General features: G+C 41.9%; 1 protein-coding gene across 1 annotated transcript; it reads left to right on the forward strand.

The window, feature by feature from the left end:
- Nucleotides 1-3,258: 3,258 nt before the first annotated feature.
- mstnb (myostatin b) lies at nt 3,259-7,001 on the forward strand. Its single transcript, XM_031875020.1, has 3 exons — nt 3,259-3,717; nt 4,121-4,491; nt 5,335-7,001. Exons 1-3 carry the CDS (start codon nt 3,339-3,341, stop codon nt 5,713-5,715), a joined length of 1,131 nt encoding a protein of 376 aa, XP_031730880.1. The 5' UTR covers nt 3,259-3,338; the 3' UTR covers nt 5,716-7,001.
- Nucleotides 7,002-15,391: the final 8,390 nt, after the last annotated feature.

Consider the following 15,391-nt stretch of genomic DNA (forward strand, 5'->3'; position numbering starts at 1 on the left):
ACATCAGCTGCGTTACACATTCACCTCCCCCCCCTACACTACCTTCGGAGTGTTTTATGACTCAATCCCTCGGCCTATTTTGTGTTGCATGACACAGGCACGCCTGTCCCTAGCTTGAGTGAACTGATGCTGTTTTGTTGTAAGCCTATGTCTCCCATCTGTTCCACTAAATCAGCCTCGCAGCCTGATTCACAGTGACAGCTCCTTTTCCAGGACTATGGGCCTTGGTGCACAGCAAACATGTGCTTCATTCAGAAAGCTGCATGCTGTAGTCTACACAACACCAGGCCATGAATGATTTATGCAGAGCAGAGAGTCTCCCTGTGAGTAAAACAACATTTGGAGGCGCACACAACCACAGAGGAATTTGAACTGTCACTAAATCCTCCAGATCTGGTATTATGTTAATGAGATTAAATAGCGGTAAGTGCGTCTTAATGTTAATGTGCACACCAAAATGTGAGAGCGTCAATTAGCTGTCAGACAGACACATGGGATTTGGAATAAACCTGATAACTTAATGAATGAAAATACCTCCGCAAACATGAGATCACAAAAATGACAACAGGATGTGCTGAGATCCCGTAAAGCTGTACATACTTTTAACAGTGTGGCAAATGCGTCAGGGTTTCCTCCATTCCAACAAAAACATAATCCGGCGATGGAAGAAATAACCCAAAATCGTTCAAATAAACAATAATCCGGGAATCATCTGTTGTCGCGCTGGTTCTTCTGCCCACTCCTCAGCTCCGCAAACAGCATCCGAGCGATTTCAATTTAAAACGTTATTGATTGTGTGCAATGTGTAAAGAAAACAAACAATATATACATCTACGAAGTTGCTGCTGCTCACTGGTTTGTGCTCCGAATCAGATTTCAATATAATCTTTAAAGGTGGGGTAAAAATCCCAAACTGGTGGACCAGACGGCAGAGGTTTCCCTGTTGCCTACACGCCGGTCCAACGCCGAGTGGCGCTCCTCAGCAGAGAGGAAAGCAAATGTCTGGACTGAGTTTAAGTGCAACGACGCTGCACGGCAACTACCGAGCTGCAGCGGCGCTCAGGAGGAGAGCGAGTCCAGGCGCTGCACACCGACAGCGGCTCTGCACCGCCGCGGCTGGTACGACACTGCCATCTGGCGGTGACACGGAAACGCTGCATCGAAATAAAAAACCTCAGTGCCAAACAATGATCTTCAGTGTGTTTGCGTCAGTGGTGGAAAAATAACAGATTCTTTACCTCAGTAAAAGTCACTATTGTTATAGGCTACATTAGCCTATATTAGTGGATTTTATTATTACTCACTGTAAGCGTTTTAAATGTTTAGAACTCAAAAGTTATTCTTAGAATTAATTTAATTTAATCATTGAAAGTATTTCCATGGGAAGAAATGGCTTTCTTTCGGCCTTAAGCAATTCTGTAGGGCCAACATAATTTACTTTGGTTTGATCAATTTAATTTAATTTACTAATGTAATTTCAGTACTGTAAAATTAAGTTAGACTTATCTTTAGTAAATAAGATGCATCAACCAAAATGTATTAAGTTGACCCAAGCATAGTAAATTATGTTGGATACAACCCTAGTAAAATAGCTGGATCAACCCTGACAAATGAAGTTGACCAAACTCAAGTACATTAAGTTGGCCCAACATAATTACTAAATTATAAAAGAAAGTCATTTAACCATGTGGAAATACTTTCCAGGATTTAATTAAGTTAATTCAAAGAGTTATTTTTTGACTTTATTGTATCTGAAGCTGGTGGAAGAGGTAGAGCTATTTTGACTACTTCTTATAGTTGGGTAGTTTATTCTATACCAAATCATTATTATACAAGCTCATGTTTATAATCTATATAGAATCCCAATTTTCAAAGCAACTAGTAGGCTAAAGCTACTTTGGGGTATATCTTTCGATGCTAACTTGTGAAACAGTTTTTTACTTGCAAGATATCTGTCTATGTTGCCTTATTCATTTAGCGCATGCTCTTATTCCTTAAGAACAATGCAATTAATGTCCATTTCATTGGGTGAATTTTGACTTTATGAATTCAGATTTAATAAGAAGAATAATTAGAGGTGTATCAGTTTCTGGATGTGGTCTTTGGCGGCCAACATGATCAATGCTGCATTCTTTTTTCATGCTACCACATATGTCACACACTTGAGAGAGCTGAGTGGACTCTGAAAGCACCAGGGCTCTGTAAAATGATACAACTTGTCTGGTTCAGAGACAGGGTCACTAATGTTTCTACAGCTGACTGGGAAGTCGCTTTTCCTGAATGGATTTTACATTTCAAATCATCAGATTGATTTATGGCCTTTCTGATCTGAACGACACGAACTTGCCACACGATGGCGCTGTCCTCTCATGTGCTGCAACCAGGGTTCACCAACAAGGATTTGGACAAGTCCTGGACTGACGGTTTTCTCTAGTTTTGCTGTTTTTTGAATTTTTTGAATTTATCCCAGTGCGGGGAACGATGTAGCCTATTTTTAATTTTACACGTGCCGATAATCAGATTCTCTCACCTCGAGAATGACTTGACTTGACCTGGCTAAAATTGTAACTCCTATTTTTACTCAAGGATTAAATGTATTTCGACAACCAGTCTCCACCATGTGCCTGCCATCAAAGACAATTCGAGGTTAAACGTGCAAATCTGACAAAAATACTAGATTTAAAGTGCAATATTTTTAAACAAGCGTATTAAAGCACAAACTCACGAATCCGCCTTTCTTGCTTTCTTTCATAATATGCTGCATATAGGCTATTCTGTTGTTTTGTTTTTATTTGCTTAGCTCTTCAAGATAACTCAAACTGTATTATACCACCAGGGATAATTTGGCTGCAGCCAGGATTACAAACATTCATCATAAAAAACATTAATCACATAATGCACAGTCTGGACATGTCACAGGGATACACAGTACAAGTGCAAGATCACGTGAAATGAAGAGTGCAAACAACTGAATGCCAAAGAACCTGCATAAACCCTGTATAAGCCAATTCAGAAGCCCTTTGCGCAATCACTGTAAGAAAAGTGAATTTATCCATCCGTGGACACGTTAAGCACATGCCCACAGTCTCCATCCCTTTATGGTTTGACAAGGGAAAAAAAGTTGTCATGTCAGTCGGTTAAAACTCATTGTTGCCTGTCCAGCCAATCATAGATTTTGACGACACAAAAGAGGCTAAAGTTGGAGTATAAAAAGGTGTGCGCTAATAAAGTATGATGCCTATCAGAGTGCGACATTAATCCAAACCCAGTCCAGTCGCGCAATAGGTCCAGCACAAACCAAGGGATCTTTTTAAACCAAACTGCACACCTTAGAGACAATGCATCTGTCTCAGACTGTGCTGTATCTTAGCTTGCTGATTGCTTTGGGTCCAGTAGTTTTGAGCGACCAAGAGACGCACCAGCAGCCCTCCGTCACCAGCCCAGAGGACACGGAGCAGTGCGCTACCTGCGAGGTCCGGCAGCAGATTAAAACCATGCGATTAAACGCGATCAAATCTCAGATTTTGAGCAAACTGCGGATGAAAGAAGCTCCCAATATCAGCCGAGATATTGTGAAGCAGCTCCTGCCCAAAGCGCCGCCGCTGCAGCAGCTTCTCGACCAGTACGACGTGCTGGGAGATGACAACAAGGATGTGGTTATGGAGGCGGACGATGAGCATGCCATCACGGAGACAATAATGATGATGGCCACTGCACGTAAGTCTTTATTTTGCTTTGTTTTTCGCATTATGACAAGGACGTGGTCAGACGTCTCCAAAATAGTTTTTTTTTTACGCACGGGACAGAGCGCACGAAATACGCTATCAATAGTATTTATTTTGACAACACGTAACTTTACCAGGTTTTTATATAGGACATGTGGATATACCAGCAGTACCAATATTTAAAACTGCAAAAAAAATAGGTCAAGGGAGTTTGGAAGACAGCGTGCGCGGTCATTACGCGCACAGACTGTAGGCTTTTCTAAACTTTATTAGCCCACTTTCAGAGTTCAAACGGCGTGTCAGAGATGTTTCTTTACACCAGTTTATTTCTTTATGTGAATTTCAACTGCACATGGTCATTAGCCCCTTTCTCTCTCTCTCTTGTGTCTCTCCAGCCGAGTCCATCGTCCAAGCGGACGGGGAACCAACGTGCTGCTTTTTCTCTTTTACTCAAAAGTTTCAACCCAATCGCATAGTCCGGGCTCAGCTCTGGGTGAATCTGCGCCCGTCGGACGAGGCGACCACAGTGTTCCTGCAAATATCCCGCCTGATGCCGGTCACAGACGGGAGCAGGCACATACGCATCCGCTCCCTGAAGATCGACGTGAATGCCGGGGTCAGCTCGTGGCAAAGTATAGACGTCAAACAAGTGTTGGCTGTGTGGCTGCAGCAGCCGGAGACCAACTGGGGCATCGAGATTAACGCCTTCGATTCGAGGGGAAATGACTTGGCCGTGACCTCCGCAGAGCCCGGAGAGGACGGACTGGTGAGATGAACCACTATTTTACATTTAACTGAAACCTCATGATAACGTTTTGTATACAAGTGATCGCTAGCAGTTTGTCTCATCCGTTAAAGTGAATAGTGTTGGCGGCATGGGGGCAGAGCTGTTTACTGCTACAGCAGCTTAATTAGCCCATTTTATCTGTCCTAATCAATATGATGATTATTATTACAATAAATGGACCATCCTGCATGAAACAAAAATAATTTCTAAAAGTCCAGTGCATTTTGGTTTCTCTGTTGTGCCATTCCAGAGGTTTTAACTTTGGGCTGTGCAGAGAGGCTTTGCAGAGTCATTGCAGAGTGGTTAAACATTCATGCATTTCACTGCTGGAAGAGGGAATCAAGATTTAAGACTTTTGAAAGCTGTTAATCAACACAGACTCCATGCAGGCGCACACCTGCATTGGGACAAATGCCCAGTCCACAATAACCTCAAATCTTATCGCTTGATTACATAAAAGTCACCTGCCCCACATTCCTTAAAGTATCCTGTATGAATGTGCAAATCAGAGTAATTGCCGGCACACACACACACACACACACACACACTGCTGCTATCAATGACAAACACTTATCGTACGGCTCAACTACTGGCACGGGCTCTCAGGCAATTAGAATACCTAGACGGCTGTGGTTAACCAACCGTCAGATGATTTAATTTCTTTAAAACTCAAAGTTTCATAATATTATCGGGCCATGTTTGAGAACCAGCTGCCAAAGGGTCGAGGGCACCAGATTAAAAGATGCAGGAAGAATGCTGTCATCTGCCTCCTTTTGCAAACTAGCTATTTTCAAAGTATTCACACGCGCTTTGTCGTTGCAGCAACCGTTCATGGAGGTGAAGATCTCAGAGGGCCCCAGGCGTGCCAGGAGAGACTCGGGCCTGGACTGTGACGAGAACTCTCTAGAGTCCCGGTGCTGCCGTTACCCGCTCACTGTGGACTTTGAAGACTTTGGCTGGGACTGGATTATTGCTCCAAAGCGCTACAAGGCCAACTATTGCTCCGGGGAGTGTGAGTACATGCACTTGCAGAAGTATCCGCACACCCACCTGGTGAACAAGGCCAACCCCAGAGGGAGCGCCGGCCCCTGCTGCACTCCCACCAAGATGTCGCCCATCAACATGCTCTACTTTAACCGAAAAGAGCAGATCATCTACGGCAAGATCCCTTCCATGGTGGTGGACCGCTGTGGATGCTCTTGAGTTGGGACGGGGAGACCGTGGCGAGAGGGAGAGGGGAGGCCGGAAGGGCTGTGGCTTCATCCGTCCTCCAACTTCAAACTTTTTAACACAACCAGTCCACCAGTTCCAATGCTTTCCTGCAGAACACGGTGCAGTAGAACCAGAGTAGAGGCCACAAACAGCCCGACCTTCACGCAGGGCAGCGCTATCACAACCCGGCATAGCTCTTACTTTTCTTTCCTCCAGTGAAATCTTAGCCATAGAGGCTTGAAGTCAGATGGATGCAGAAACATACACATACTCACACACATGCCGGACCGTGGAGGGAATGTAGACAGAAATGATCAAAGTTATCCAAAAACTGTTTTTTCCCCCTGTATCTGTTCTGTGCTGTCCATTTATACACACATGCCGACAGATTATACTCGTACGCCGTCTACTCCACTCCACTTCACTTGTAGCCAACATAAAAGCTATTACACTTTTTTGCTAAGATATGTGTTTGTGATAATCATTTTTCAAGTTATGTTGTCAGAGTGAAACCAGGAATCCTCATGGACTTTTTGCAAGGGCTTGGAAAAACACAACTGGAGACTCATAAGAGTGATATTTCTCACTGGCAGAACGTGTTTTAGTGCACATAGGGTCATAGAAGTCGATTAAAAAAGATGAAAACTGGTCACGCGGCAAACCCTTAATCACTCCCATATTATTTGAACTGCATCATTATCTTGAAAAATCTAACGCAATTCTAAACAGAGGTGATGCCGTTGTGGTTGGTCACTCCTGAGATCCTATTGACACAAAACTGTTTCCATCAGGGTGAAGTACCACTTTAGGTCCTGACATGTTTTCATGTACTCTACCACACATACATGCAGCAACATACCCGACCGAGGAGCACTCTTGCTCAGACATAATCTTCACTATCCAACAAAACAGCCTGACCCTGGACCCTGCCCGATACACTTGAATTATTCTGATTGTACATTCACATGACTGGACAGAAGGACTTGAACTGAAGGCACAGTGAATGCAGCCTACAAATGAAAAAAAAAAAAAAATGTGTTTAAGACAGAGAAAATGGATTGTCGAGATTGTATGAATGTTGAGATCACTCTGTCGACAAACAACAGTTTGCACTATGGCACACCAATAGAAGGAATTGGTTGCTACAAAAGTTGTAAAAACTGATTTTGATATGTTTGCTAATTTGTATTGTATACATATGCCATTGTTTCCATGAGGAGTTGCCTTTCTAAACCACCTGTTGGTAAATGTATAAAACCACAACCTAGCAAGATGTACTGCAGCAACTCTATATACTTGTTTTAACAAATAAAGTTTCTAGCTTGTTTGTTGAGTTTTGTTTCTTTGAGGATTTTGTATTCTGACAGCATGTCCTACCAACTGCACTTCACAAAGCAAGTATGCTCATTTCCTATGAATCTGATTCTATACTGTTGCATTTAAGCTATATTTAGTTGCGATTCAGATTCATGTAAATTCCTGGAATACGTGGGGGACACAATGTCTTCTTGCATTCAATTTCCCAAATCAAACATAATATGAAATTATCCCCTGCAACCATAAAACAGTATCGGTGGCTTCAGAGATGACTTAGTGTCATTCTGCTGACTCAGATCATGTCCGAGCTTGATGTTTCAGTATGAGTAACACCACCATGACCTGAACCTGAACATATTAGCACCATTTCACACTTCAGCAGCTGAGAATATTTATGCCTTCAACAAATGGTGTAAACTGATTACGTGTGAGTACGTGCACTGGGTGCATTGGTGTGTGTGTGTGTGTGTGTGTGTGTGTGTGTGTGTGTGTGTGCATGGAGAAAAGTAATGACAACACGCACACAGTCTACCTGACTACACTTGCACAATCCCATCACCATAAGCCTGTTTTATTGTGAGCGTAATTCAGCCCAATTTCCCTGACTTAGCTTCTTTTTTCTTTTTTTTTTCTTCCAATGAAGGGATGTTGAAAGTTTTGCTGTCTAATGAGAGGATGTGAACTCTGGTGCGCTCTGACAGCATGACCTATCCGACTGACGGCCTCATTGAGGCTTGACTTCCGCCCAGTAGAGGGCGAATTGAGCACTGCCCCCGAGAGCCACTTCCTTTCCTGCTGAGAGCTGGAAAGCTGCCATGACGATCGGCAGCAGCAGCAGAGAGCAGACGGGCAGAGTGGATCCACAGAACTTCTTCTCCCTGGGGGGAAGGATTTTAGATTCTATTTGCTGGTGGCGAGGGGGTGGGGGATGTCTGAAAAGATCTGTAAACAAGAGAACACTCAACAACACTTAACAAGAGATAAGTTAATGTAAAATACCAAATTCAAATTTGAGTTTTATAAATGATTGCTGATTCAAAAGCACAGGGCAGTACTGTGATATCTCCATCTGCAGTTCGACATGGGCATGCAATTTTTATGAATCTAATACTCTTCAACAGTTTCCAACTCTGTATTTTCACATTGTTACTAATAAAGCGTGTCTTGAGACTTGAGAAAATATGTATGAGTATGAAAATACCATTGCTCCCAGGTCCCATGTATATTTTCATTTTATTTATTTAACCTTTATTTAACCAGGTGAGTCCCATTGAGATTAAAAATCTCTTTTTCAAGGGAGACCTGACATTGACATTTTTGGGAACCTGCCTCTATTTCTTTCATTTTAGATTTAAAAGCAGTAAGTGGTATCAGTATAAATGTCTGTTGAAATGGTTTTCATAGATTTCTGCTGCAAAGTTTCAACTTTACACATCTTTGTGTCTTCACATTTAGATGGTACAGCTGTGTATCAACCCCCAGTTTGAGGCATTTCTGCCTCTTCAGATAGTAAACATGAAAGGTATAGCTGGAAATTAGAAGAGCTAGAATCAAACAAGTATGACCGTGGTGAGCCTCATCGTACTTTTCACTTCAGCTAAAAGGTACAGCCGTAAACAGCTTGCGCCGGTAAGAGCGGCTCTGATTCCTGTTTATCATGCTCAGGTGCATCATTTCATCCAGTTCTGTCCTGCACTAATTGCTGCCGTCTGCTTGTTTCAAGCGTCTTTGCGAACGGGAGCTGGGAAACTTTTTCACTGAGCGTCGCTACATCTGTCAAGAGTCAGACCCTGGAGGACTGCATTCGCCAGCGACATTCCACCTCTGACAGGTGAGGAAGTGAGAGTGAGAGAACGGGAAGAAGGATGTTGGAGGGGTAAAGGAGAAGTCCAAGGCAGCTGGAGACCCCGTTATTGGACAGGATTCCTGTTGGTGCGTGATATAGCTGCTTAATAAGGTTTGATAATAATATGAAAACAGGCTTTGGTTATTGAATACTAAGAAACAAAACTTTGGCACCTTTTGAACACAAAGTTGATTTGAAGTCAAAGAAATCATATTTTCCTATTTACCGTTTGAGTATTCTGGTCCCAGTTTTGTTTTTATTTTTGCATCTTTTTGGAATTCTGGTGCTCAAAGCTTTAAAAATATACATTCAAAACAACTCTTTCCAGAAAAAGGGGAATACACAAAACTTACTGTCAACATGTTTCTTCAGTCGATCACAGAGTAATTTGACTTTATCCCCTGGGAAATATGGATATCTGTCCCAAACGTCACGGCAATCCACCCAACGGTCGACTAGTCATTTGACCGCAAACATAATATGTCAGACTCATAGTGGTGCTAGATGAAAAGCCAGGGCATCACTAAAGACACCAGTATTCATCCTCTGTCAAACAAGAATGTTTCATGGCAGTCCGTATTATCTCATTGAGTTTGGACCACACCGACCGGCCTTGCTATCTAACGCATGTTAATCTACACATTTGTGTGAGTAAGCAGAACACAAGAGACGCGGTGCCCAGAGTTTATTTCAGGACGGTCTAATAGGTCTCTAGAGAAGGTCAATGTGCGCAGGTCAAGACACAAACAGATGGTTGCAGCTATTCCAGAGAGCTTTCACTACGAGGCCTTTCCAGGAATGTGCGATGTATGGATGGAGAGGAGTTGAACTTGACTCTAGAGATCATGGTCAAAGGACCAGAATAGAAAACTTAGCTGGGTGAAGAGAGGAGAAAAGTGAAGGACAAAGTTGCTGCAGTGTACTTGTTCTCCAGGAGTTATCAACTGAGCCGTTGAGAGTCTGTTGGGATGCGGTTATCCATTACAGTGGACCTGAAAGTCCATTTTAAAAATATTTTAATAAACATTGTACCTATGACCTGCTCAGAGACTAAAACAATAAAGCTTTTCCTCACCATGTTTCCATTATTCCATAGAAGCCATCATAGATATAATGAGTTGGCTTTAAAGAGCAACATCTCTATAGGCCTACAGATTTCCCCCACATCTGGATAAAGGAGGGGATACCCTGACCTGGCCGTGGTGCAGGGCCATGGACAACCGGTTGGGAGAGAAAAGGGGCTTGCCAGGTGCATCCCAAAACATTTGGAGCCTTTAACAGATGTGCAAATCATCTGGAGAAGTGTTGCTGACAGATCGCTCTGCGGCAGAGATCGTCCTCGACAACAACACGGTTCAAGACTGACGACAGATCAAGAGACTGAAGCAAATGTGTCTGCAAGGTTGGATGACATCATGAATTATAACTAATTATAAGGAATAATGCACTGAAATACTTGTATTGCACCCCCCCCCAACAAGAACAAAACTCAATAACTTAAGCTTCTCAAATGGTGATATATGGCATCCTCTGAAACCCGCGGGATCGCAGCTATTAGTGTCTTTCAGCGGCTGTAGCGGGCTGTGATAGTAGCGTGTCAGGAAAAATAACGTGACAAATTCTGGCGAAGGAGATGTGAATGAAATGGGTTTTATACACACGTCTCCCCCTCTACAGACATGCCCATTCTATTATAATCCCATAAATTTTGGGGTGAGAAAAAAAACATGCGGCCTATTCTATGCAGTATAAATGTGTTATTTTAGGTGTATTTCAATATTTCTAAACTAAACAGTCTTGGAATTAGTTGATATATGTATGACTGGAAAGCAGAGACTCTTGTGGCTCCAATGAGCCCAATTGTATTCATGTGTGATGATGTTAGTCCTCATAGTAGCCATTTCATTGTTTAAAACTAGACATCACTCTATAAAATGACCTGTTATGACCTCTTGGATAATCACAGCTTCATATATCTTTATATAACCACAAACTAAAGGTCTTTGTCTTAATGTGGTATTTTGGAGGGATTTCTGATCATTTAAAAAAAAATTAAAAATCAACTCTAGAGTGGTAAAATATTGTTAAATTTAGCACCAAATCTGTGTAACAAATGGTTTTAACCCAGAAATTGCTGCGGCACTTAAAGAGACACAATAGAGCATGAGAATGACCATCATAATGTTCTAAGACCATGTACACTTTCACAATTTATTTTGATGAATTAATGATTTTTTCTTTCTGATTCATGACTAGAACATACACTAGACTTGGCATACACTGCTGAGATGCATCTGCATCTCATACTAATCTTCAGGTTCCCAGCTTTTAGATGATGTATGTGACATATACTGTTGACCTGCTATTTCCCCCTAAAGATCCCCCTTAAAAAACACGTCTGTGTGGGTTTCTAAGGGTTAACGGATAACATGGGGCATTCTTCAACAATATCAATTTGATCATGTTTTTTTCCACTCCTTTCAATCATTATCTTTCATCTTCACCCTCGTTGATTATGGGCTGGTCAGTGACCCGACATGTTTCTGTAATGGGGGTTTGAGGTTTTAAAGATATTATGTAGAACTTATATAAAATAAAACAAGAATCCTTTTTGCTCCAAAATTACATTTTTCCCCCACTACCAGGCTTGTAACATCATTACATTATAGACTATTCAGAGATATCGATCATCCAGAATTAAAGTTTGAGAAACAACCATTTGAACCAACACCAGATTTTCCCCCATGTGTTACAAGCGGAGGTACAATCAAGTTCAAGTTTGTTAAAAACAGTTTTATGTGGCAACTTAGAGAAAATTTGAATTAATGTTTTGTTTTGGAATTGCACACAGTACTGGGAGTCCAATGTCCAATCTGACTGAAACAACGTGCCACTGGTAAGCCACTTTATGTTATGAAGGCATGATGTTCAAGATGCACATTGTAATCATGTAGCCAACCAGCAGAGGATGATCACCTCAAGCCAGACTGACAGGTTGTTTGTGAAGATCCCTCTTGGGTCCACGGAAAGCAATGAAAAGCAATAAAATCAACCAGTCTGGGACACGATAAGGGCCAGATGGCCAGCTGCTGAATGCTAGCTGTCTTCACTTCTCGAGTGATTTATCCTTTCCGTCTGCACTCCGCTTGCTTTTTCACTTAGGGATGAGGAATCACCATTCCTACCTCGAGACTGACAGTCACCTCTGGGAAACTATCATATGATTAATGACTTTGTAAAGCTACTGGACGTTTGGAGACAGGACAAATTTGGTGTTCACTCCAGATATGTTTACAAAATTCCTCAATGTCAGTGTTTGTTTGCGAGGAGGGGTTAAGTGACGAGCAAAAAATGTGGCCCAAAGCCATCCAAGGTCCAAGGCAGCAAAGCATCGCATCTCTGGGGACAGAGGGTTGACAGTGATGAAGAATAGATGTTCCTCCAAGGAGACTAAGGTGGGGGCAGGTCATGGAAACCTCCTGTCTCTCGATAATATGCCTATGCTCTTAACACAGACGGATGTAGAGTAGTATCAGGTATGTGTCAAGAGGCCGGGATAAGTTTTGACATCTCAGTAATAACATTTATGGTACATTTTTACAGATTACTGCGCACAATTGATTTTACAAGGAGCTCAGTCGAGTGACGTCCACGCGTCAAGCAAGACTTTCAAGAATTACGCCTCTGTGTATATATCCAGGAGACTGTCTGAGCATAGGCTTGACATTTATTGATATGAAGGAAAACCCAACTTTCAAAAAGGTTTCAGAATGTTAATGGCATATTTATTTAAAAAATAAACAGTGTTTATTTCTAGGTTTGATTCTCTCAAAGCCTGAAAACATCACATGATCTACAGGCTTGCAGCTGAAGCAGATATTCCTTGAAAGCAGATTTTCATGGAGCATAGCAGCCTCGACCTATTTGCCCCGTGAATTTCTGTAAATGTGGGAATCGTTGACAAGTGATTAAAAATAAAAGCAGTAGACTTGATGGCCCCACTGTGGATGCCCTTGACCCATGAAATTGAATGTGGTGTGGCTGTAAATTCTCCAACAGTTGAGAACCTGTGGCTTTTTAACACCCATCACATTAGTGTGTGCCTGAAGCCCATAAAAAGAACTAAGTGGCTCTTCTGTGGTTGGCAGAAAAGTGCACAGTCACAGCACGGCACCACCACCAATTACCAGCTGAAAAACACAAACTTAGATGCAGCAAAGATTTTATAGTTGGTCCTATATGAACCATGGTGTGGTTAACTTCTGGGAAAGTTTGGTGTTGATGTGTGTTGGGTTTTGGTGACGGATTAAAACCTCTTTGTTTGCGTCTGATTTAAAGATTCTTTCTTGTCTTTTTATGTTTCTGAAACACGTTTTAAAAGCCTCGTCAGTCATTAGGATAACAATAATTCAAATGTCTACATCTAGCGTGATGGGGTCACTTGCAGTGACGAACAATCAGACAATAATCCCCCATCTCTGGTCTATGTAGCATTTTAGCCTGTTTTTGCTCATAGTTTTTGTTTGAAGGCTCACACTGTCCAGTCCAGTCCAGTTACCAGGAGGCAGACATTTTTAGCATATGCTTTGAAAAACAAACTGCCCATGGGTTATAGGATTTCCTGTGATCCTAAATTATTACATCCCTGGGATATAACACCACTGATTTCACATCATAAATTAAAGGTCCTCTATTCATTTATTCATTTGTTAATTTTCTTTGCATAGCCAGGCTGGCCGTGCATGTCTTTTAGTGAATGTGTGTGCCACTGGCTAGCTCCTGCCGCTACTCTGCACTACGCTCATACAGCAGTTACAGTTGACAACGCCGTCCTGACCAACGATGTTATGGCAGAAGCGCCATGTCTGTCCTCCTGTCCCCCCCCCCCCAGGTTAACACTGTTAGCTGTAAGTCACCGACTCAGCCATCACCACGGCGAGAGCCGTGTGGACGCGATTGATATGCTCGGAATTTAGCATTTAGCACTTTTAAGTTTGATTTTAAACACATTTGAGTATAATTCATTATAAAATGTTGTTAGTCAAATCTTCTGATGATATTCCTTTACTATGTGATAATATTTGTAGTAGAACATTTCCTCTTTAAAATAGTCTATCTTTGGAAAATACGATGCTAAACATTCAGATCGTTTGATCTGTTTTTTTTTAGGCATATCTTGTTATTGGTTTTATTAAGTCCAAATGCGTGTTTGAAGGTATCTAGGCCACCGTCATCAAACAATATGCATGAGGACAGGGACACTGGAAGTTAGTCAATTGGTGGTGCTCAGACAAAGTCTATAAAATGACTTTTTTTTTGTATTAGTTTGAATGACCAACAACATTTTGCTCCCATTTTAGAATGTTTTACACATGCGCTAATGGTTGAAGAAATACAGCGTTCTATTTTTATATGAATTAACAAACGGACAACTTTAAATTTGAAATATTATAGGAATACTTCAGGCAGCAGTGTGTCTCTGTGATCCTCTTTCTCTCTCTTCTGCGACTACACGTTGCTACAAAAGTGACACTATTCTTCAGAGTATATCGGCTACAATATAGTATAGAATTTAACACTCATAATATATACCGTGGCTAAGTGGAGAGCAGGGCCGTCCTTCGACCAGAGGATCGGCGATTTGATCCCCGGCTCCGCTAGTCGCATGTCAATGTGTCCTTGAGCAAGAGACTTAACCCAAAATGTGCTCCCGTAGCTGTGCCTACGGTGTATGAATGTGATAGAATCTGAATTGTAAGTCGCTTTGGATAAAAGCGTCTGCTAAATGACTTTAATGTAATATAGTTTAGAGAATATTATAGATCCAAGATGAAACAGACAGAGGAGCAGGACCGAGAGAAGAAAAAGTATTATAGATTTAGAATTGCTGAGTAAACGTTTTTGTCTTGCAGTCACAGCCCCCTGCGAGTAGTGAATGCTGCAGCCCCCTCAGCACCCCTTCTTCCTGCGTCCCTGCGCGCACATGTTGGCAACTGAAGTGGCGTTTTCCACCAGCCATCCAGACAAGTTAACAAGCTTTAAAAATGTAATTCGGAGAGGATCACCACCGTTTCAGAGCAACAGGTGTTTCAGTTTCACTAATGAGTTAGAACTAGTGATCCTCAGCTGAATGGGTCCTTGATTGCTCGTAGTAACTTACGTAGTAATGATTGGCATAGATAGAAACTGAAATTGATTGAAGGCTTTTATGTTCCGACACCTTCATGTTCCGTTTGTGTTTTCAACAGCTGCCATCGCCACGAGCAACCACTGACACATTTGGGAGAGTCATTATTCAACATTATTTTATAAACCGAAACGCTGACAGCTTCTATGGCTGCAAGTTATTAATCATACCACTGGACTGAACAAAAAATGCTCGCGTTTGTAGCGCCATTTTAAAACTCAAAACTCGTTGTCTTGGTGTTTAACGTTCCGTATACGACCACAGATAACGGAATACTGTGCCCCTTGCTAATGTATTCCACCCACTCACTAATAGCA

The sequence above is a fragment of the Anarrhichthys ocellatus genome, unplaced genomic scaffold (genome assembly GCF_004355925.1).
Source record: "Anarrhichthys ocellatus isolate YVR2014 unplaced genomic scaffold, GSC_Weel_1.0 scaffold86, whole genome shotgun sequence".
Classification (NCBI taxonomy): domain Eukaryota; kingdom Metazoa; phylum Chordata; class Actinopteri; order Perciformes; family Anarhichadidae; genus Anarrhichthys; species Anarrhichthys ocellatus.